This window comes from Piliocolobus tephrosceles, chromosome 3 (assembly GCF_002776525.5).
Source record: "Piliocolobus tephrosceles isolate RC106 chromosome 3, ASM277652v3, whole genome shotgun sequence".
NCBI classification, from domain to species: Eukaryota; Metazoa; Chordata; class Mammalia; order Primates; family Cercopithecidae; genus Piliocolobus; species Piliocolobus tephrosceles.
In genome coordinates, this window is record NC_045436.1 from 86,181,076 (window position 1) to 86,206,371 (window position 25,296).

At 34.9% G+C, this 25,296-nt stretch overlaps 1 protein-coding gene across 4 annotated transcripts in view; it reads left to right on the forward strand.

Annotated features, from left to right (window-relative positions):
• The window catches only part of AIMP1 (aminoacyl tRNA synthetase complex interacting multifunctional protein 1), a 32,225-nt gene that overhangs the window by 2,811 nt on the left and 4,118 nt on the right, over window positions 1-25,296 (forward strand). For all 4 annotated transcript variants that reach the window (XM_023220149.3, XM_023220148.2, XM_023220147.2 and 1 more), the window contains exons 2-6: window positions 5,040-5,173; window positions 7,800-7,913; window positions 8,429-8,596; window positions 12,021-12,232; window positions 17,164-17,332. In XM_023220149.3, coding sequence (XP_023075917.1) covers window positions 5,065-5,173; window positions 7,800-7,913; window positions 8,429-8,596; window positions 12,021-12,232; window positions 17,164-17,332 — 772 coding nt within the window. In that variant the 5' untranslated portion in view covers window positions 5,040-5,064. The remainder of the gene's footprint in view (window positions 1-5,039; window positions 5,174-7,799; window positions 7,914-8,428; window positions 8,597-12,020; window positions 12,233-17,163; window positions 17,333-25,296) is intronic.

Genomic DNA, 25,296 nt, shown 5'->3' on the forward strand with positions numbered 1-25,296 from the left:
TTCTTTCAGTGTGGGGTATTTTATGTATACTATAACATTCTTAGATACCCAGTAACTAGATTGTGTAGCAAAATCAGGGAAAGAAGTTGGAAGGCAAGAAGAGGAATGAAGGAAGGAGAAGAAAGGAAAAAAATGATTAAAATTACTATAGTCTATCAATTCTGATATACACATTTTTCTCATACATCTCTGAAATATGTATTTTTAAATTTTAAATTGTTGACATCTTTAAATCACTGTAGACAAATTGGCAGTTGTGAGATATTTGTCATTGCCCACACTTACACACACTTAGTCGTAACTTAATCTTGTCATTATTTCAGTTGAGTTATATGTGCGGTGTTGGCATATAGTTTGTTGAGTTTAATTTCCCTTTTAAAGATCATTTAGAAGATTATGATCAGCATTAGAATGAAAAGGTACTGTGTATGAGAGAAAACAAAAGGGTGATACAAGATAAAAATCCAGGGTTAAATGTAAAAGAAGTCTTTTAATAAATAATGTTGATATGTCTAAGTGATAAGAAAGCATGGGGTCAGTTGATTCAATAGTTTTTTTTTTTTTTTTTTCATAATGGTACATAAAATAATAGAGCTTCTTGGGATTGAAGCCATTTTACAATTGATGGCATTTTAGATTTCTTGAAATATAGTTTTAAAGCTTCCAACAAAAATGTAAATTTTTACCTACTGTATTTCTGAAATAGTGTAATTGGAGGTTTTGAATAGAGATGCTTTCAAATTTGTGTAGAGTTCCTATATAGCATAGGAATTCTAAAATTAAAAATCTGCTTGTAAAACTTTGATTTCAAAGTAGTAACTGACTTATGTTTGATTCCCAATGTTGTCATAGGACAGAGAGTTGGCTTTTGAAAAGAGATTGTAGGTAATGTAGGTGGGGTGGGGAGGACTCCTAAGGAAATTGCTGAGTGAACAAAAATGATCATGAAGATCTCAGAATCTCAAAAATCATCTTCTGTGTGTATATTTTAATGATTAATATGTACTATAAATTCATGTACAGTATTTGAGATTCTGCATTGGAGGCATCGTATGATGAATGGCTTTTTAGCTTTGATGAAATGTGATAATTAACATTGAGAAGGACAAAATTAATGTGAAGGGGCAGAATGATTTTGATAATATGTTTCAAAAGTTTTTGGTGTAAAAAATGCATTATTACCATTTTAATATAGTACAGGAAAAAGAAAAGGTCTTGATTCTCACTAATCAAACACAGTTAACATACTTGGTCTACTGTTTTCTGTGCTTTTCTCTTCATAAATGTTTTATATTTTCAGTTACTGTGCATGTAATTATTATATCTATTTTAATCTCACAGTCTTGATTTTTTTTTTTTTTTAATTTTAGTCCAGAGACTTAAAACCAGCATTTCCCAAACTGTTTTAGAGAATACTAGTTCAGATGAATGTTAATAGGTATTTCTGGGTTAGGATTCTGTCATGAAATACACTGGAAAATGCTTTGTAATTATATCCTTTAGAGAAATTATAGCTAGAGCATTAAAAGAGCTAACTGCAGCATCAGACAGACCTGAGTTTCAGTCCTGATTTACTAAGTATTACGTGAGGCAAATTAATTTTAATTCAAGTTTTCTTCTCTCTATAATGGAGATTATAACAATATTCAAAATTGACTTGTGTAAAGCATTTAGCCAGCCATAGTACATGTTCTACAAATATATGTAGTTGTTATTATCATCTTTGAGAAACCTTATACATATTAGCATATTAGAAACTCTGAAGATTTAAAATTTTGAAGGTTAACTTATATTCAGTGTAAAATTGAAAAATCACAGGGGAGTAATTGGCATAGAGATTAATGAAATGCTTACTGGGTTGAATGGTAAAAGATTTGTTTGAGCTTTAAGCAGTATTGTTGTTAAGCTATCGCTGTGCCCTAAGCATAACATTATTTTAAAACATGTCTTCAACTGTTTCCCCCATTTGTCTGAAAGCTTAGTTAGTTCAAAGAACATGTTTATTTTTATTCTCTACTATAAACCCAGCACATGACACAAAATCAGCGAGTATAAAGTTCAGGTCATGAACTTATTTTAGGAACCTGGCAGGTAATATAAATGGCAGACAACAGGGAGTAGTAAAGTGTCTGTCTGTCTTACTTAAAGACATTCACATCGGTTATTTCCAACACTGTTAGCCCTGGAAAAGAAAGATATCCCTGAACTTTGTCAGGCTAGTTTGTGATCCCTAGAAAAGATTAGCGGTTAAGACCAAACCCTGAAGAACAGCGTCATTAATGGGACAGATAAAGAAAAAGGAGCCCTGAAAGGAGGTGACAAGGAAGTAGGAGGTGAAATCAGGTACAAGTAATTTTATAAATTAAGAAAATGAAGTATAGAAAATTTAGATAATTTTACCAAGGTCACACAGCCTAGGTATATGATTGACCCAAGGCTTGTTTTATGAACACTCTGAAAAAAACCTATGTTCCTTTGCCAATGCTAGTGATCACTATCTGCATGTTACTAGAAAACATTAACATAAACATATGCACCCAACTTATATTTTTTAAAAATTTAAGTGATAATTAATCAACAAGTATTAGAAAACCTGTTTCCAGAGCTTCTGTTCTAAAGACAGCAAATGACTTTTAGCATTTGAGAAAAGTTCTGTTAAGACACAGATATAACTAGAAGTGAAATATTTTTAGATTTCACGAGATGAGACATTTTTAATGTTGGCATCATGAATAATATTTCCAGATAACCTGTTGTGTAGGACTGGAGAAGAAGTAGAGGCTGGGCACCAGCGCAGTGGCTCACACCTATAATCCCAGCACCTTGGGGAGCCGAGGCGGGCAGATCAGTTGAGGGAGGTCAGGATTTTGAGACCAGCCTGGCCACATGGTGAAACCCTATCTCTACTAAAAATTCAAAAATTAGCCAGTTGGCAGGTATATGTAAATCGGCTATTTGGGAGGCTAAGGCAGGAGAATAGCTTGAACCCAGGAGGCAGAGGTTGCAGTGAGCCAAGATCATGGCACTGCACTCCAGCCTAGGCGAGAAACAAGACTCTGTCTCAAAAAAAAGTTTTATCACTTCTTTTTCTCACATTGTTTCCTCTTAGTAGTTGCATATGTGTGTTTAGTGTTTAGTTCATTTGTATATCTGTATTTTGAAACATGATATTCTCTTTCCTAAACTTACGCTTGTTCTTCAATATATATTATAAATCATATTTTATGTAACTCATTATTATTCCAATCATATTTTGCAAATAGTTAACAAATTTATCCACTCAGTAAAATTGTATTTTTTTCTCTTATGCTGGATTTATTATTTCTATTTTCCAAATTACTGTTAGTCCTAGAAGATTTTTTAAATGTTTTTGTATGAGTCAGAACATGAGTTTCAGCAACTTGGTGGGTATTTACTTTTGAAGTGACTGTCTAGAACTGTTGGCTTATTTATGAGCATTATTCTATGCGGACTATTATTTTAACAGTTTGGAAAAATACCGACCAAAAAAAGCACAAAAATTCTAATGAAGATACCACCTTTTAAACTCTGGCATTTTTACCAAAATGAACACAGAATACCATGTTGTTACTTAAAGGTTTGCAAAGCCAGAACTGTAGAAAAAATATCTTAATAGAAATGGATATATGAAGAAAGTTAAAGTAAAAAAAAAAAAAAAAACTATGCTCTTCTGAATGTTAGTATCCTTAGTTACAGCATTTCTTTAGTTTTTAACGTCTTTCTACTTTAGTCTAACATAAGTAATGATGAAATATACTCAATAGGTGAAATGTAGCTGTCACAAACAATAAGGAGTATCTGATTAGGCAGAATTGGCATCTTTTACATCTCTAGCCAAGACATCTTTGATGAATAATACTAAAATGAATGTGAATTAGTGGTACATTTTAGAAAAATACATTTTGAAAAGATAGAGCTCAAATCATCTTATTCAAATTTCAAAATTAAGAAAAAAACTAGAAAACTACTATCTTAGCTGATATTTAAGTATAGACTAATGCTCAAAAATGAACCAACAGGTCTAGACAGTCACCTCAAAAATAAATACCAGGCAGTTTATTGTGGCTTTTCAGAATATTTTTTATATAGGATTGATATTATACAATAATTTGAAATTTTCAATCTGTTATTATGTGTCTTATCTAGTTTTTATTCAAAATTTCACCATTAATATTGAGTGCTGCTTCATTTATTTAAAGTGAGAATTATTTCAGCAATGCTTATATCATTGTTATACCTTGAATTATAAATTCTTGTTAAATCAGGTAGAAAAGAACAGTTCATAGTATTACTAACAATTAACCCTCTCCATTGTCAGTGTGATTATTTTTTTTAGTATGTGTCAGTTTAAACTTTAACATGGTGAATTAATCTCAGAATGTTTATTGAATACATTTTTCTGTACCTTGATAGTATTTTTTAAAAATTTCTCTGAATTTATTATAAAAATAAAATTCTAGTTTTTAAAATAAAGACAATGGTGTATGATGACATTATATCTGAACAAGCATACGATTAATATTTTCTTAATTGTTGATTTTTTTCTTTTAATATTTGTCTTTCCTAATTGACATTTTCTTCTTGAAAATTGTACCTAAGTGAATACACAGTAGAAAGATCCAGTATATAGAAATATAAAAGGAATGAAATCAGCAACTCTTTACTTTGGAACAAAGGTGTAATTCTCATTAGCATAGTTAGGATTATTGTTATTCTTATCTCTTAGTGTACCTGAAGCTTTCTTTAAAACCTTTCAACCTTAAATGTGGCTAAATAACCTGTTTTCTGCATTTAGCAACAAACTATATTTCCTCTTCTAAATAGATTCAGGAATTACTCTACTTAGCATTTCTGCTATTTGTTTGGCTTGTTGCTCTCCATAGGAAACATATTTTTCTAACATATTTATCTATTACAGTAGACAATGTTTTTCCTTTCAGACTGCTTTTTCATAATGTCCTATAGTATAAATTTATTCTTTTCACAGTGTAATTTATGACTTTTATTTTTTCATCTAGGATTTTCTGCCGTCTCTTGGCAAAAATGGCAAATAATGATGCTGTTCTGAAGAGACTGGAGCAGAAGGGTGCAGAGGCAGATCAAATCATTGAATATCTTAAGCAGCAAGTTTCTCTACTTAAGGAGAAAGCAAGTAAGAAAATTTAAAATTTTTAAGGAGATACTTAAAATGAATTCATACATTGACGGAGAAATAATAATGTTTACCATGTAAGTTATTTAAGTTTTACTTAGAAGTTTCTGTTATATGTAGAAAAATATCAAACCTGAACCTCTACCTTCAGGACTTCAGTTGACTTTGGTTTTGTTTGTTTAAATGTATTTTATTCTCAATAGTCAAATGTCAGAATAGAAATTTCAAAATCTTTTGCTGTCACTAGTAGAAATAAATACTTTCCTACATTTTATAAGCTAATGGCTTGCAAAAACCTGTATTTACTCTCCAGAAACGTTATCAATTTTTTTTTCTAATTTTACCATACCACTTTATTTGTTTCTTTTTTAATAATGTTTCTCGAGATTTTAAAATTATTTTTCTTAAAATTATTTCTCTCTTTTTATTAATAAGATGAAGAGATTGGACATGGTCATTGCTTGTAGAATATAATATATGTTATAAATTGAATTTTGTCTTCTATAGGTGGCCATTTCGTAGCATCTTGACGAGCATTTTAGTTTTTGTCAGTTTGAAAATCTTTCTACTTATTCTTCACCTTTATATTATTCTTTGGTAGCCTATGCTGGTAGTTTTTGGTCAAATTGCTCCCAATTTAGAATAAATGCTTTACAAAATCTCTGTTAATATCCCATAAGGAAAACATTTCCTAGAAAAATAACCTACCTATATATAATTTTAAAACATATCTTAATCCTATATATAATAGAGAAGAGAAATATAAAGAAAGGTATAAGTAGTAGTAACAATAATATGCATTTCAGTAAGTAATACTTCAGCAGGATTATACCACTAAAGGCAGTGTAAGAGGGTCACATGCCACATGATTCACATACAAAGAATCATCAAGAATGCAATAGGTACAATGCCAACTAGTATAGGTGTAGAGTCAGACTGCCTTTGTGTAGGTATCTCAGATACCAGAAGCAGATAGTGATGTAGATGATTTATTGAAAATGGTGAGTGATTAATTAGATAATACTTTGAATAAAACGAGATACAGTCTACTCTTGATTTATGTGGTACTTGATTCATAGAAAATTTAGGATATAATAAGCATGCTGAAAAATACTTTGTGTTTATACATAAAGAATAGTTAAAATCTAGGCTCAAATAATTGTTAATAGGATTTTTACCTATGCAAATTTATAATAGGCCACTAGAAAGTTCTACAGAATGTGAAACAGTTCTTCATTTTGCAGGAGTATCCAGCACACTGCAGGACATCTGGCATTCTTGGCCTCTGCCCAATAAATGCCAGTACTAACAATCAAAAATAATCCTACAGATTTTCAGAATCCTATCTACAAAGCAGTACCAACCCCACTGAGAACCATTATTTTTCTCTTATATTTTTGTTGCCCCATTGCATACCTTTAACATATACATTATATTTTGAGCAAATCCTTGAGTTATTTCACTCATTGAATGTTTGATTAGCTTAATTCAGACGTTAGCATTATTCAGCTTCTTTTAAAAGGTAATGACTAACAAGAAAGACGTGAGAATAGTTTTTGCTTGTGTGGTAACATCTCAGACTTTTTAAAAATATATATGTATAATTTAATATAATGCTTCTCTTTTTTTCAGTATCTGTTATTGACATTTTATTTTTTATTGTTTTAAATTTTTTTGAGACAGGGTCTTGCTCTGTTACCCAGGATGGAGTACAGTGGCACTATCTCGGCTCACACTGCAGCCTCAACCTCCAAGGCTCAATCAGTCCTCCCACCTCAGCTTCCTGAGTAGCTGGAACCACAGGAATGTACCACAACCCCCAGCTACTTTTTGTATTTGTTGTAGAGATGGGGTTTTGCCATGTTGCCCAGGCTGGTCTCAAGCTACTGGGCTCAAGTGATCCTCTTGCCTCTGAAAGTGCTGGGATTATGGGATTACAGGCATAAGCCACTGCGCCTGGCCACATAGTGACACTTTTGTGCCAACTTCTTAAGTTATTTATCATTGCCCTTTATTATAGCTACAATGCTGAAAAGGTGTTAATTTGATTTTAGTTAGCATCTTAATAAGAGGAAAATTATTCATAAACAAAGTCTTTCTGTTTTACTCTTATTTCATATATTTTCTCTCCCTTTCTCTCTCTCTTAAATATCATGTTGTTTTAATAAATACTCAACTGGCATAAAGGCACTGGCCAAACATTTGGTTACACTAGAGCTAGTATTATCCTAGCTCTAGTTATACTGGCTGTCTTCTTTTCAAATAGTATTCATACAAAACCTTTTTTAAAAATGTTTTTTTTTTTTTTGAGGCAGAGTCTCGCTCTGTCGCCCGGACTGGAGTGTAGTGGCCGGATCTTAGCTCACTGCAAGCTCCGCCTCCCGGGTTTATGCCATTCTCCTGCCTCAGCCTCCCGAGTAGCTGGGACTACAGGCGCCCGCCACCTCACCCAGCTAGTTTTTTTGTATTTTTAGTAGAGACGGGGTTTCACTGTGTTAGCCAGGATGGTCTCGATCTCCTGACCTCGTGATCCGCCCGTCTCGGCCTCCCAAAGTGCTGGGATTACAGGCTTGAGCCACCGCGCCCGGCCTAAAAATGTATTTTAACTAGATGTTCTTGATCCTAGTTTTGCAGGCAACTTTGAGGGAAGAGAAGAAACTTCGAGTTGAAAATGCTAAACTGAAGAAAGAAATTGAAGAACTGAAACAAGAGCTAATTCAGGCAGAAATTCAAAATGGAGGTAATTAAATATAGAAAATGAGTAATCCAGAAGTTAAGAAGTTGGCCAGTCACACTAACAGTGAGGAAAGAAGTAAGAATCTATATCCAGGCAACTTGGACAACTTCATAACTTCTGAATGACTCAGATTTATCAATAAAACAGGGGCATGAATAGAACCTACTTCTTAGAGTATGAGAATTACATGAGTTAATTTGTATAAAGCATTTTGAAAAGTGTTTGGGACATAGTAAGTTCATAATACATGTTAGCTGTTGTTCTTATCTACAGGTTTCTTAGTTTAGTAATTATTAATTAAATGGGAATCATGCCTTTATTCTTTGATACCTCAATAATGGCTAAAATATGCTTAATTTTTTGGCAGCCATTTTATAGTCTCAGACAGTGGATATTTGATAGCCATATACAGTGAATTTTTCATTTAAAAAGAGTTCCTATGTATGGTTCACAATTTCATATTTTTTATCATATTTATTGGTTTAATATGAATGACATTATTTCATTTTCTGTCTCAGTGAAGCAAATACCATTTCCATCTGGTACTCCACTGCAAGCTAATTCTATGGTTTCTGAAAATGTGGTACAGTCTACACCAGTAACAACTGTATCTTCTGCTACCAAAGAACAGATAAAAGGAGGAACAGGAGACGAAAAGAAAGCAAAAGAGAAAATTGAAAAAAAAGGTATTTTCGACCTTTAAGCATGTTTAGCTCTTGACTGGATTATCAGAAAATGTCAAATTTTGATAATGATGATAATAATAGTATCAAAAATAAAGTTCAACTTTCATGAGCTAGGATAAAATTAGGAACAATATGATATTGGAACATACAAGCTGGGTCCTAAATGGTGTGTGAATATTGACCAGATTAACAGGGCAAACGTGGCATTTTAGGCAGAGGGACTGGCATAAGTTAAAAGATAAGACAGTAAACATTAAGTATAGAAACCCGTATGTAGTTTGGTATGGCTGAATTTTGGTATCTGTTTGTGGCATGGTTTGAGAGAAGTCAGAGATAGGAAACTGGCTTAGCACCAGTTGTGAAGATAGGAAAAGAACATTCCACCAGTCAAAGCAGACTGTGTGAACTAAGATTTCAGGAATCCATGAGAACTAAAGTAGATAGAAATGTCACCATCCACCTAGGCAACAACCCTTGAAATCTAGTCATCAACCTTAACCTGTCTCTATTCCCCATTCTTCATATCTAATTAACCAACAAAGTCTATTATTCTTGTCCCCAAAACATACATAGACCCCAGCTCTGCTCTTTCCTTTCATTAGGTCCTACCTTAGTTCAGGTTTTCACGATCTTTCATCTGAATTAATATTAAAGCCTCATCTTTTCTAGTTTATTTTTAACCTTGCTGCTAAAGCTATTTATTCTAATGATAAATCTGACTTCCTTTCCCCAGATATGTCTGAAAAGGTGCCTTTATAAATAACTATGAATATCTCTCATTATACTTAAACTTATTTACTTTTTTTTTGGAAAATATACATGACAGAGGGATTTATGAACTAACCCAAGCCAGTTTAGCCTCTAAATCACTTGCCAGTTCGTTTGGCAAACATCAGTAACCTCTTAGTTAGAAGTAGGTAGGGGCTGTACAGCCTCTGCTATATAACTTCACCACTAGGTGGTATGATTATAATGAAAGCGAGTCGGACTAATTCTTCTAGTTTATAAAATATGTTAAGAAGTAGACACAAAACAACTATATAACCTGTTCTTGTAAACTTAGTGGAATCCATGTTCTCTTCTCTAAGGAGGGTGCACTGTTCTGATTCAGGATTAATCAGTCTTCTAGTTAGAGAAGGCAACAAGGCTCTCCTTTGATGGAAGAGGGAGCACACAGGACCACAAGAACAAATGGAGTTATAGGATTAGAACACTTCTGTCCAATGCAACTTTCTGTGATAATGGAAATACTCTATATCTGCATTATCCAACATGGTAACCAATGGCCACATGTGGTCATTAAAGATTTGAAATGTGGGTAGTATGACTAAACTGAATTTCTAATTAAAATAATTTTAAATTGAAATTGAAATAACCTATGTGGCTGGCAGCTACCATATTAGACAATGCTGGTTATAGAGGGCTGTTCCATCGGTGTTTAGCTGCTAGCTAGGACTGCCAGATTCTGCTCATGCAAGGGCTGTGGTGCCCATATAATCTTTCCAGACTGCTACGTATCTTTTTTCTTTTCTTTTTTTTTTTTTTTTTTTTTTGAGATGGAGTCTCGCTCTGTCACCCAGGCTGGAGTACAGTGGCATAATCTCAGCTCACTTCAACCTTCACCTCCCGGGTTCAAGCAATTCTCTCTTAGCCTCTCGAGTAGCTGGGACTACAGGTGCACGCCACCACACCTGGCTAATTTTTGTATTTTTAATAGAGACAGGGGTTCACCCTATTAGTCAGGCTGGTCTCGAACCCCTGATCTCGGGTGATCCACCCGCCTCAGCCTCCCAAAGTGCTGGGATTATAGGCGTGAGCCACCATGCCCAGCCAGACTGCCACATATCTTAATTGAGCATCACTCATTTGTCAGTGAAATATTTCCGAAATTCCTTATGATAATTAACAAAGATCTTGGTATAGAGTTTAATATTTGCAATCATTTCTAGAATGGGAATTCCTGATAAAAGTATTTCAAATGCCTAGGAAGTAGATTACAGTTTTAAAATACATACAAATATAGATATATTGTTATACTACAGTATTTTTTAAGTAAATGCATATACTTTATCACACAAAAATATTAAGATTTTTGGGATATTCTGGTAATTTTATTGTACATATTTTTCTGTATAATTTGGATTTTTACCATTTAAAAAACTTTTGCTAATTTCTTTATGGAAAATAGAATTTTTTTAAAACTTGCTAATGAGATTAAAAATTGGCCAGTATTTTAAGTTAGTTCCGTCCTCTCTTTGGTAAACTTATTGTTGTATGAATTATGAATACCTTTACACAGAATCCTCCTTTCCTGCTTCATGCATAATTATTCTTCACTGAGTTTTTATATTTCTTTGTGTATGTCATGTTTATCACATATTCATATACGTATACATGTCTGTCTTCTTTAAAAGAGATTCTGAGTGCCTTGACAATATGGACTGCCCATCTTACTATTTCCAGTGTCATAGCACTCAGTAAATATATGTTGAAAGATTAAATAAATCTGTACTTGAGAAAGAATGCTTCTAAGCTACAACAGCTCATCTTTATACTTTCGATTCAAAGGTAAATAAGTTTTTACTTTGGTTTTACTTTTTTGGGGCCAGAAAAGCTAATTGTAAACCTAAAGAATATGAGTTCTCTTTGCAGGTTACAATTAACTCAGTAGCTAAAATAATCATGTGTTAGTAAGAGATACATTATCAGCAAATAAATAAAAATGTAATTATGAAAACATAATCAGAATAAAATATTCTTATCTGCTTAAATAGTTACTGTGGATAACCCTGAAATCCTAATACATCTTCAGGGAAATCTAAGAAATGGAGAAATTAATTATATACTTATTAGTGTATATAGTGAGGAGGAAAATATTTTATCAGTGAAATTGTATTCCACTCTAGTTCATTCTGTCATTTGGGTACTGGTTGTGGTGTTCTTTCTAAGTAAAGTATTTATCACCTTCCAAAGAGTCATAGTAAAAGTTTTTAGAGGTTTCTCTATTGTCCTGTTTCAGGGAAAGGCAAACTTTTTCTGCCTAAAGCATTTGTCACAACTACTCAACTTTGCCCCGTTACAAAAGTACCCGTAGATGATATGTAAATGAATGAATATGGTTGTCTTGCAGTAAAACTTTATTTATGAAAACAGGCAACAGACTGGATTTGTCCCATGAGCCATAGTTTGCCAACCTCACACCATGTCTTCAAATAGAAATACAACAGAGAAATAGCTAAAATAGGATTCAAGATTTTATGACTTGGATAATTTTTTTCTTTGTTATTATTTAAGTGAAGGTAGAAGATAAACATTCTTTTGTTTTTTCCTTTTAAGCTCTTCAATATTGATACCATGGAGTTTTCATAGTGTTTTTTTGTTTGGTTTTATTTCTGATGTTTACCCATTCATAAATACCTTTTAGGAGAGAAGAAGGAGAAAAAACAGCAATCAGTAGCTGGAAGTGCCGACTCTAAGCCAATAGATGTTTCCCGTCTAGATCTTCGAATTGGTTGTATCATAACTGCCAGAAAACACCCTGATGCAGATTCTTTGTATGTAGAAGAAGTAGATGTTGGAGAAATAGCCCCAAGGACAGTTGTCAGTGGCTTGGTGAATCATGTTCCTCTTGAACAGGTAATCTGTACAACTGAAATTCCTGTTGTGTACATTCAACATTTTCATTCCCTCTTTCTTGATATCTTTCCATTGTAATTTTGTGTACCATACAACATGTGCCATTGTTAATTAGTTCAGTCAATTAGTTTGAATGTGGTTAATTCCACAAAAAAAGCATAAAACCACCAAAAACCTGTAAAACATCTGTAAATTAAGATATAATCCATAAGGATAGGAAGAAGAAAAGATGTATTATTTTCTCTGTTTTTAAAATATTTTTACTTTTGTATTTTGCATTAAAAAACTATAGTTTTATATATATATTATATATGTAAAATCTAACAACAAAATACAAAACATCCCATTTTTAACAAATAGAAGAATACTATTAAAAATTGCAAGTTCAATCTGCATGATCCCCTCTCCTCATTTTTCCTCAAGTATGAGAGTATTTTGGGGGTTTTAGAGAAATAAAACTTGTTCTCATACTTTTAGATTGGTGCTTTCTGGGTTTATAGTACATGATTTTAAAAAGCAAGGAATGATAAAATTACATGATGAAACAGTGATAAAAATAATTATGATGGCTGTTATGTTAGAAGTACTTAATAGATAAATTTTTTTCACATGCTATTTTATTTCTTACTATATACAACTCTCAGTAGTATCATCCCCATTTACAGATGACGTTTATGAAAGTGAACCAAGTTATATATCTCTATTTATAGAGATATATATATACAGTCATTATATATATATACACACTCATATATATACACATACTCATTTTATATATATATACACACACACACACTTATTCATCTCACTCTAAGGCTGATTATCTTTAATCCCTATACTGTTCAGCTTTACTGTTTACCATTCAAGGTGGAGTTAGTCATGAAGCTTCTAATTACAGGTACTGTGTAGTTTATAGAGCCATACATATGACTAAGGTCATAAATTACAAACTGTTAGGCCAAGGAAAGAATGCAATCCCAAAAAGTTTCAGTTTATCTTTCATAGTATTTCATAAAATATGTACACATGGAATTTTACATGAAAATCCTGATGTCTTATTTCTTAATTCAGAACTAAGCCCCACCCCCACCCTTCCCATCCCCCTGCTGTTTTCTTAAGACAGAAATTGGTTAACACTTAGTAGTGGATAGCATTACTTTAGGTGGAAGTTAGACTCTTTAACACAGTTTCAACCATTCCATAGTTGAGATGCAAGGTCAGTTGTGATTATTTGGTGTTTATGTTTACTTTTCTGCTAGTGTTATACTTATGGAAGGTTAAGGAGAGACTCAAGTATCTTTTTTTTAACCATGTCTCAAAAAAGCAAGAGTGTTACTTGTTTTTTCTGTCTAGGGTTCCTTACTCATTTCCTTTACTTATTTGGTAGACAGTTGTATCAGAAGTGCATCAAAATTGTAGTTTTGTTCCCTGGCCTGGGCTTTTGTTTTGGCTCTCTAATTTCAGCATTGCTGGAACACGGTACAGGTAATAGATCAATATTGACCTATCATCAAGAGTACAAGGAAGTGATTGCTTCTGTTTCCTACTTAACAAGCTCATTTCTTTTAGGTCTCTAATGATAATTATCTGAGCCAGTGAAGTTTGGGTTTTAAGTGTTTCATAAAAGAAATTGATAGGAGGTTAGAGTATCTCCACTTTTCCTTTCTTCTGGTGAGTTTAGCACTGGGAACTGTGCTTTTGTGTAACTTCAGAAAACAAACCATGGTTACAGTTTATATAATGTTATTCCCTATTTAAAATTTAATTATTTATATAGTGAAATTAGAGCTGGGTATTTGGAATATGTGAAAAGTATTGATGGTATATTTTATGAAGGATAACCTTGCGTGATAACCGTTTTAAAAGAAAATTGATACTCCATGATGATACCCTTCAGAGCAGTTTTCTAACTGTTGCTCTTTTTTTCTTATAAGCTTTCAAACCTCCTCAACAAAAGTTTACTTTCTTCCTTTTTCTTTACTTTTGAATACCATATTTACTTTCTTAAAGAAATAAGTGGTTTTTAAAAAATCTAGTAACAGTGAAAAGAATCAAAGACAGTAATAGTTTTAAATGTCCTCTTTCTAGATGTCTTCTATAGTGATTTGAATCATCTACCTATTTCCCCTGTCCCATGGTGCTTCGGAGATATTGCAAAGAATATGGATTTCAACATTAAGATAGTTCTGCCTTTGTTTATTGCTACTCTGCTGCTTCTTGGTTTTGTGAACTTGAACAAATCGCTGTGTTCATTCAATTATATTTATAGCTGCAAATATTTGTTAAGCACCTAAGTAAAGGATACAGAAACAAATGAAAATACAGAGATAGATAAACTTTTTTTTTTTTTTTTTTTTTGTGACAGAGTCTCACTCTGTCACCTAGGCTGGAGTGCAGTGGGGCAATCTCAGCTCACTACAACCACTTCCTGCCTTCCGGATTCAAGCAATTCTCCTGCCTTAACCTGCCAAGTAGCCCACCATGCCCAGCTAAATTTTTGTATTTTTATTGGAGACAGGATTTCACTGTGTTGACCAGCCTGGTCTCAAACTCCTGACCTCAGATGATCCGCCTGCCTTTGCCTACCAAAATGCTGGGATTACAGGTGTGAACCATCACACCCAAGCAGCAAACATATTTTTAAAAATAGCCCTGCCTTTATGAAGCTCACATTCGTATAAGGGAGTCAGAAATATTACCGAGGCATAAGTAAATATTTAGTATGTTAAATAGTGATAAGTGCCAAGAGAAAAATCAAATAGGGAAAGAATCTAGTAAGTGTCAAAGCCAGGATGATATTGGTATTTTATATAAAGTGCCCAGGGAAGACCTCATAAAGAAAGTGACAAAAAAAAATGAGTAAAGGTCTAAGAAAATGAAAGCAAGTCATGTGTTTATCTGGCTGAAGAGCATTTCAGGCAGCCCTGGGAGAGATGGATGCCTGGGATGTTCAAGGAACAGGAGGCCGCTATGAATAGAGCAGGGTTAAAAACTGAGAAAGTTATGGGAGATGAAATCAGAGATAAGGATGCCAAATGTCTTATAGATCATTATAAAGAGTTTGGCATTTTTTCTGAGTAAGATGAAAGCCATTGTAGGATTTTAGAGCAAAAGAATAACATTGGTCAGCCTGACATTTTAATAGGATCATTCTGGCTGCTCTGTTGATGGGAGGAAGATGGAATTAAGGAGATCAGTGAAGTTTCTCTTATCTAGGAAAAAAGAAATAGACTTGGCATATGCACGTGCTTTTTTTACTTTTTAATATTTATGTTACGTAGGACCAGGACTGATTCACAACTCCTTATGAAGTTAGGAGCCCTGGAGAAAAGAACCAACTGATCTTGAGCCAGCTTAAATTGGAAAAACTCCTCATTTGGGCTTCATCTTTTCTGTTCTTATAAGTTGTGGATTATTTTTTCTCTTCCAGCAGCCATCATTCACAACCATAAGCAAAGCTATTTTTATCAACATCTGCATCTAACCCATCAAGATACAACCTAAAATAAAAGTTAAAAAAAAAAAAAGATAGTACTAGTAGACATTCTATAAAGCAGGAGCACTTAGTACTCAAAATTACATACTCTATTTTGTAGGTTGTACATTTTTCTAGGGAAAAGGTTCATAGCTATCATCAGATGCTTAAAGGATTGCTTCTAACTAATCCTTTTGCTACTCTTACACATTTTTGCTGTAACTTTTAAGTTCTCATATATGTGACATTGTCAAGTTATTTGAAGCATTTGAAGAGAAATATTGTTTATGAAGACTCCCTAATTTCAAATTTGACTCTTAGGCTCATTTTTTAAAATCATAGTATTTCAGAGTAAATTCGCATATAACATTTATTTATAATACCATCTTTTGTCTAGAATGCATCTTTTTTTCTCCTTCAAGCAATAATCCTCTTGTATGATTCATTTTAAACATGTTGAAAGAATTTAAATAACTATATTTCTTTCTTTTGCTAGTTGGAGAAAAAAATTAAGACACTTCAAATTTGAAGATTAAAGAAATTTCTATTTGCTTCCATTAAAAAGTTGTAGAAATAGCCCTGCATGTTAGTTGCATGATGCATGATGCCGGAATTGTTAAATGATCTTTTTTTTTTTTTTTTTTTTTTTCTGAGACAGGGTCTCACTCTTGCCCAAGCTAGAATTCAGTGGCATAATCAAGGCTCATTGCAGCCTCCAGACTCAAGCAATTCTTCCACCTCAGCCTCCCAAGTAGCTGGGACTATGGCCGCATGCCACCATGCCCAGTGAATTTTTTTATTTTTTGTAGAGACTGGGTTTTGCCATTTTGCCCAGTCTGGTCTTGAAAAAAAAACACTGGGCTCGAGCAATCTGCCTGCCTCAGCTTCCCAAGAAGCTGGGATTATAGGAGTGAGCCACCATGCCCAACCAATTTTTTTTTTAATTAAAAAATAAATGTAGCATAGCTCTGGAAATGATCAAATGTATAGGGAAGAAAATGCACATGTGTAAATGTGTCCATTTTAATTCTAATGCTAGGCTAAATGCTTTATATGCATGTTATGATTTAATCCTTATGACAACTCTTCAATATTATTTCTCTCATTTTTGAGGAAACAGGAATGTCAACTTTATGCATTCTCATTGCTAGTAAATGGCTGCTGAAATTCACAACCAAATCTATTTCACTCATTTATTTATTCATTCAGTAAATTTTTAACTGAAATTCCTCTGCTCTTTCAATCATAATGTGTTATCAATTTGGAGGAATTTTTTTTTCATGTTTATGCAAAGCTTTATAACAACAATAAGAGACTTTGGGCACACAAAGACAAAGGTACATCCACAAAAGTAGAACATTTGATACTTAGCATATTAGGTGTAGCTTAATGTAGTCTGGATATTATTAGGCTTAATCTGTGTACATCTTTACTTACCAGTTTATATTTCACACAGATGCAAAATCGGATGGTGATTTTACTTTGTAACCTGAAACCTGCAAAGATGAGGGGAGTATTATCTCAAGCAATGGTCATGTGTGCGAGTTCACCAGAGAAAGTTGAAATCTTGGCTCCTCCAAATGGGTCTGTTCCCGGAGACAGAATTACTTTTGATGCTTTCCCAGGTGGGTATTTACTAGTAATTACTTAATAGTTTTGGAATCAGTTATCAAAGTGATGTTTGTAATGTTTAAAGGTTAAAATCAGTCCTGTGTAAGAATCCTAAGTCTTAAATTAAGTGACCATTATTAACTATTGTTTTTTCAAATTTGGCTCAAACCTTGTAACCATTCTCCTCCCCACAAATGTACATTTAAAAAACACCTGATGTGATTTGACTATGTCCCCACCAAAATCTCATCTTAAATTGTAACTCCCATAATCCCCACATGTCATGGGAGGGACCCAGTGGAAGGTAACTGAATCCTGGGGGCAGGTTTTGCCTGTGCTGTTCTCATGATGGTAAATAAGTCTCATGGGATCTCATGGTTTTATAAAAGGGCAGTTCCCCCACACGCGCTTGTTTTGCTTGCTACTATATAAGACATGCCTTTGCTCCTCCTTTGTCTTGTGCCATCATTGTGAGGCCTCTGCAGCCATGTGGAACTGTGGGTCAATTAAACTTCTTTCTTTTATTTATTACCCAGCCTTGAGTGTATCTTTATTAGCAGTGTGAGGATAGACTAATACAGTCAATTGATACTGGGTAGTAGAGCGCTGCTGTAAAGACACCTAAAAGTGTAGAAGGGACTTTGGAACTCTATAACAGGCAGAGGTTGGAACAGTTTGGAGGGTTCAGAAAAAGATAGGAAAATGTGAAACAGTTTGGGACTTCCTGGATACTTGCAGGGCTCAGGAGATAGGAAAATGTGGGAAAGTTTGGAACTTTCTAGAGACTTGTTGAATGGCTTTGACCAAAATGCTGATAGTGATATGGACAATAAAGTCAAAGCTGAGGTGGTCTCAGATAGAGATGAGGAACTTGTTGGGAACTGAAGCAAAAGCGACTCTTGCTAAGCTTTAGCAAGGAGACTGGTGGCATTTTGCCCTTTCCCTAGAGATGTGTGGAACTTTGAACTTGAGACAGATGATTTGCGGTATCTGGCAGAAGAAATTTCTAAGCAGCAGAGCATTTAGGAAGTGACTTGGGTGCTCCTAAGCATTCAGTTTTATTCATTCACAAATACATGGTTTGGAATTGGAACATGTTTAAAAGGGAAGCAGAGCATAAAAGTCTGAAAAATGTTCAGACTATCGATGCAGTAGAAAAGAAAAACCCGTTTCTGCCAGCTGCAGAAATTTGCATAAGCAATGAGAAACCAAATGTTAATTGCCAAGACAATGGGGAAAACGTCTCCAGGGCATTTCAAAGACCTTCACAGCAGCCCCTCCCATCACAGGACCTGAGGAAGAAAAAATGGTTTCCTGAGCTGGGCCCAGGGCCCCCATGCTGTGTGCAGCTTAGGGACTAGGTGCCCTGCTTCCCAGCTGCTCCAACCATGGCTAAAAAGGGCCAAGGTACAGCTCAGGCCCTTGCTTTAGAGAGTGCAAGCCCTAAGCCTTGGCAGCTTCCACATGGTGTTGAGCCTGTGGAGGCACAGAAATCAAGAATTGAGGTTTGGGAGCCTCTGCCTAGATTTCAGAAGATGTATGGAAACCCCTGTATGTCCTGGCAGCAATTTGCTGCAGGAGCAGGGCTGTCGTGAACCTCTACTAGGACAGTGCAGAAAGGAACTGTGGAATGGGACCCCACACACACAGAATCCCCACTGGGGCACTGCCTAGTGGAGCTGTGAGAAGAGGGCCGCTGTCCTCCAGACCCTAGAATCATAGATCCACCCACAGCTTCCACAGTGTGTCTGGAAAAGCTATAGACACTCAACGCCAGCCTGTGAAAGCAGCTGGGATGGTGGTTGTGCCCTACAAAGCCACGGGTAGAGCTGCCCAAGGCTGTGGCAGCCCACCTCTTTCATCAGCATGACCTGCATGTGAGACATGGAGTCAAAGGAGATTATTTTGGAACTTTGAGGTTTAATGACTACCCCATTGGATTTTGGACTTGGATGGGGCCTGTAGGCCCTTATTTTTGGTCACTTTCTCCCATTTGGAATGGTGTATTTACCCAATGCTTGTACCCCCAATGTATCTGGCAAGTAACTAACTTGCTTTTGATTTTATGGCTCATAGGCAGAAGAGACTTGCCTTGTCTTAGATGATATGTTTGACTGTGGACTTTTGAATTAATACTGAAATGAGTTAAGACTTTGGGGGACTGTTGGGAAGGCATGATTGGTTTTGAAATGTGAGGACATGAGATTTGGGAGGGGCCGGGGTCCCCACCCAAATCTCATCTTGAATTATAGCTCCCACAATTTTCACCTGTCATGGGAGGGACCTGGTAGGAGGTAATTGAATACTGGGGGAGGGTTTTTCCTGTGCTGTTCTCATGATAGTGAATAAGTCTCATGAGAGCTGATGGTTTTATAAAAGGGCAGTTCCCATACACAACGCGCTCTTGCCTGCTGCCTTGTAACACATGCTCCTCTTTAACCTTCTGCCATGATGGTGAGACCTCCATAGCCATGTGGAACTGTGAGTCAATTAAACCTCTTTCCTTTAGAAATTACCCAACCTCCGGTATATCTTTATTAGCAGCGTGAGAACAGACTAACACAACACCGCAGAGAGATTTTATCCTAACTAAAGCAATAATATTAATACCAACATAGCAGAAAAGTATGACATGGAGAGAGAACAGATTAATGTGCTGCAAAATCACTTACGCTGTAGATTGTCTCATGCTGCAGTACAGAAAGAGATGAAAAGTTTAGATTTATAATTATAAATTCCATCTAATAATATACTTGCACATGTTTTTACTCAACTTCAGGATATAGAGAAAATATCTAAGTTAAAATGTAATGATTTTAATAATCTAAAAGGAAGTTTCATTTTGTATTGTCTGTTTTCTCTAATAAAAATACTCCTGAGACAGAAAAATACTCTTGAGACAGATGAAGCTTCATAATGTGTGAGAAAGTTTCTTAAAATAGGTCTTTGAAGCAGAAGAGAAAGGATTCTTGGCAGATATAGAATAAGTATTTATCTCATATAAGAGGAAGGACCTGATAAAAGAAAAACAGTTAGAAATTAAAAGACTGCATTTAAAGGATATTTATTTGACTAGAGTAATTGGGAAAGGCAGATATAAATAAAGATAAATAGAATTAGGTTCAAAAGTAAGAACAATTTGGAGACATATTTGTAGAAATGACTCAGGATTTGTGTGTGTGTGTGTGTGTGTGTGTGTGTGTGTGTGTGTGTGAGCGAATTGTTAGTGGTGCAATAAAATTAAACTAAGGTTTTTTGGAGTTTTTTTTCAACTTGTATTTTAGGCTCAAGGGATACAGATTTCTTATATTGGCAAATTGTATGTCCTTTAGGTTTAGTGTAGGAGTGATCCCATCACCCAGGTAGTGAGCATAGTACCTAATAGGTGATTTTTCAACCCTCACCCCACTCCTGACCTCCCTCCTAGTAGTACTTAGTACGTTTTATTTCCATCTTCATGTCTGTGTATACTCAATGTTTAGGTTTAGCTCTCACTTAAAAGTGAAGACATATTGTATTTGATTTCCTGTTCCTGTGTTGAGTTACTTAGGATAATGGCTTCCAGCTGCATCCATGTTGCTGCAAAGGATATAATTTTCTTTTTTTAAGGCTGCATGGTATTCCATAGTATATGTGTACCACATTTTTTAAATCCAATCCACTGTTAATGGACACCTGAGTTGATTCCATGTCTTTGCTATTGTGAAGAGTGCTGCAGTGAACATACAAGTGTATTTGTCTTTTTGGTAGAATAATCTATTTTTCTTTGAGTATATACCCAGTAATGGGATTGCTAGGTCAAATGATAGTTTTATTTTAAGTTCTCTGAGAAACTCCAAACTGCTTTTCACAGTGGCTGAACTAATTTTCATTCCCTTTTCTCTACCACCTTGCCAACAGCTGTGTTTTTTTTGTTTTGTTTTGTTTTTTGTTTGTTTGTTTGTTTTTTGTCTTCTTAGTAGCCATTGTGACTGGTATGAGATGGTATCTCATTGTGGTTTTGATTTGCACTTATGTGATGTTGAGCATTTTGATACTTGTTTGAGACATATATGTCTTCTGTTGAGAAGTGTCTGTTCATGTTCTTTGTCCATGTTTTAATGGAGTTATTTGTTTTTTGCTTGTTGAACTAAGTTCCTTATGGATTCTAGATATTAGAGTTTTGTTGGATGCATAGTTTGCGAATATTTTTTCCCATTCCTTAGGCTGTCTGTTTACTCTGCTGATAGTTTATTTTGCTGTGCAGAAGCTCTTTAGTTTAATCAGCTCCCACTTGTCAACTTTTGTTTTTGTTGCAACTGCTTTTGGAGACTTGATCGTAAATTTTTACCAAAGGTAATATTGAGAAGGGTATTTCCTAGAATTTTTGCCAAGGGTGATATTGAGAAGGGTATTTCCTAGATTTTCTTCTAGGATTTTTACAGTTTTAGGTCTTATATTTAATTCTTGAATCCATCTTGAGTTATCTTTTGTACATGGTGAACTATAAGGGTCCTATTTCATTCTTCTGCATATGACTAGCCAGTTATTCCAGCACCATTTATTGAATAGAGAGTTTTTTTCCCATTGCTTGTTATTGCCGACTTGTTGAAAATCAAATGGTTGTAAGTGTGCAGCTTTATTTCCAGATCCTCTATCTTGTTCTATTTGTCTATGTGTCTGTTTTTGTACCAGTACGCTTCTGTTTTGGTCGCTGTAGCCTTGTAGTATAGTTTGAAGTTGGGTAGTGTGATGCCTCCAGTTATGTTCTTTTTGCTTAGAATTATTTTGTCTATTTGGACTCTTTTCTCATTCCATGCAAATTTTAGAAAAGTTTTTTCTAATTCTGTTATAAGTGATGTTGTATGTAGTTTGATAGTAATAGTATTAACTCTGTAGATGAGTTTGGGCAGTAAGGCAATTTTAACAATATTGATTTTTCCAATCCATGAGTGTACGATGTTTTTCCTTGTGTTTGTATCATCTGTGATTTCTTTCAGCAGTATTTTATAGTTCTCCTTGTAGAGATCTTTCACCTCCTTCGTTCGGTGCATTCCTAGATATTTCATTTTTTTTGTGCCTATTGTAATTGGGATTGTGTTCTTGATTTGACTCTCAGCTTGAACTTTGGTGTATAGAAATGCTACTGATTTTTGTGCATTGATTTTATATCCAGAAACTTTACTAAAGTCGTTTATCAGCTCTGGGAGCCTTTTGGCGAGTCTTTAGTGTTTTTTAGGTACAGAATCATAATTCAGTGAAGAGAGATAATTTGACTTCTTCTTTTCCTATTTGGATGCATTTTCTTTCTCTTGCTTGATTGCTCTATCTAGGACTTCCAGTTCTATGTTGAAGAGGAGTGATGAAAGTGGGCATCCCTGTTTTGTTCCAGTTTTCAAGGGAAATGGTTCCAGCTTTTGCCTATTAGGTATTATGTTGGCTGTGGGTTTGCCATAGATAGCCCTTATTATTTTGAGGTATGTTCCTTTGATGCCTTGTCTATTGAGGGTTTTATCATGAAAGGATGTAGATTTTACTTAAAGCTTTTTCTGTATTTGTTGAGATGATTATATAATTTTTGGTCTTCTATTTACGTGGTGAATCACATTTATTGATTTGCATATGTTGAACCAGCCTTGCATCCCAGAAATAAAGCCTACTTGATTGTGGTATATTGCTTTTTGATGTGCTGCTGTATTTGATTTGCCAGTATTTTGTTGAGGACTTTTGTGTTTGTGTTCATCAGAGACACTGGCCTAAAGTTTTCTTTTTTCCTTATGGTCTCTGACAGTTTTTGGTGTCAGGCTGATGTTGGCTTCACAGGATACATAAGGGAGGAGCTTCTCTTTCTCAGTTTTTTGGAATAGTCTCAGTAGGATTGGTACCAGTTCTTTGTACATCTGGTAGAATTCAGCTGCGAATCCATCTGATCCAGGGCTTGCTTTTTTTTTTTTTTTTTTTTTTTTGAGATGGGGTCTGGCTCTGTAACCCAGGTTGGAGTGCAGTGGCGTTATCTTGGCCCACTGCGATCTCTGCCTTTTAGGCTCAAGCCAACCTCCCACCTCAGCCTCCCAAGTAGCTAGGACTATGGGCATGTGTCACCACACCAGGGCTTTTTTTAATTGGTAGATTTTTATTACTGATTCAGTTTGAGAACTCTTTATTGGTCTGTTCAGGTTTTTACTATCTTCCTAGTACAATCTTGGGAGGTTGTGTGCTTCTAAGAATTTATCAATTTTCTAATTTGTGTGCAAAGAGATATTTGTAATAGTCTCTGAGGTTCTTTTGTATTTCTGTGGGATTGGTTTTAATGTCACCTTTGTCATTTCTGATTGCAAATAGCTGAGTTTTATTGAATAGCAAGGCTGATGTGATTAAATAGGCATGTTTTAAAATTTTCCATTAACTGTGTTTAATGAAATACTACAATATGAAGAGTTTTAACATGGAATAGTAACACAGAAAATATGGATGAAAGCATGGATTAATTTGTTTGGAACTCATTTCTACCCTCCTAATCAAAAGTAGACTAGTCTTAAAAAACACACACACACAGGGGAATTATTTATTTGTTTGTTTTACAAATGCCCATGACTTTGAATGAATCTGTATGTCTTGAACCTTGGTAGATGAGGAATCATAGTGGTCTATGCTCTAACAACATTTTTTTGGAAATTACATTTTGGGAAAATCTCAGTCTCCATGATTTCTCAGAGATGCCTAATGGCTTTAAATTCATGGAGCATATGCTCACCACTCTACTCCCACCAAACAAAACTAACTTGAAAACAGTATTACAGCTAGGAGACAAAGACAATGGCAAGTCTTTGTGAGAATGCACTATTTATGATCAAATAATAAATAGGAATTTACAGTCAGACTTTTAACTTCTAAGATCATTCTTATTTCTATTGATATCGAGTCTTATTAATAGTAGAAATTAATAGCTAATTAGGAAGCATAGGTTTAAATTTTAAGTCCATTTGTTAAAAATCCAAATTGTCTCTACTTGATTCCTCCTCTTGAAAACCCATTTTAATCAGGTTTCTCTCCCCACTGTTTCACCAGAACTGCTCTGGATAAAATCACCAATCACTCCCTGTAGCTATATGTCTAGTTTTCAGTCTTGTTATTCATTAACTTGGCTTCTGGCACCATACTCTCCTGGTGGTCCTCCTGCTTCATTGGCTGCCACTATCATTTCCATTGCTGATTCTTCCTTACCTCCCTGGATTCTTACTGTTATAGGACCTCAGACTTTGGTTTTGGACCTCTTTTTTTTCCATGCTTATTCCTTGGGCAATTTTACCCAGTCATTTAGATAAGCTAGATAGCTGCCAGATGAACTCTTTGATGTACATGTTCCAAGGGGGAAGGACACATAATCCCATTCTTTCCCCTAGAATTCCATTTTTCCATGGTATTTTTCTTCTTATTTGATAGCATTTCCATCCTCCTAGTTGCTTAACTGCTTTTCTCATACCCTATATCTTCTACTCAGAAAATCCTAGTGGATCTACCTTCTGAACATACCTAGAATTATTATTAACTCCACCACTAGCACCCTAGTCCCAAAGCCAACATCTCTTATCTGCATATTTACGTAAGTCTTCTAACTGATCATCCTGCTTTTGCCCTCTCTGTTATTCCATTTATGTTCAATTAGAGCAGCCAGAGTGATCTAACAGATTATATTACTCTGCTCAAAACTATTCAGAAGCTTTTCATCTCACCTAGAGTACAAGCCCAAGTTCTTACAGTGATTTCCCATTATTTTGTTAATCTCACGAACTCCAACTTTTCCTTGCTCACCCCACTTGAGCCACTGGCTCTTTCCCAAGGTGGCTGCATGGCTTGCTTACTCATCCTATTCAAATCTTTCTGAACCTCAGCTTTTTCATCTATAAGAAGGGGATTTTAGTTGGTATTTGTCTTAACTGGGTTTATAAGCTTTGACTTTTAAAACACTTAGCCAACTGCCTGGTATTTTAAATTGTTT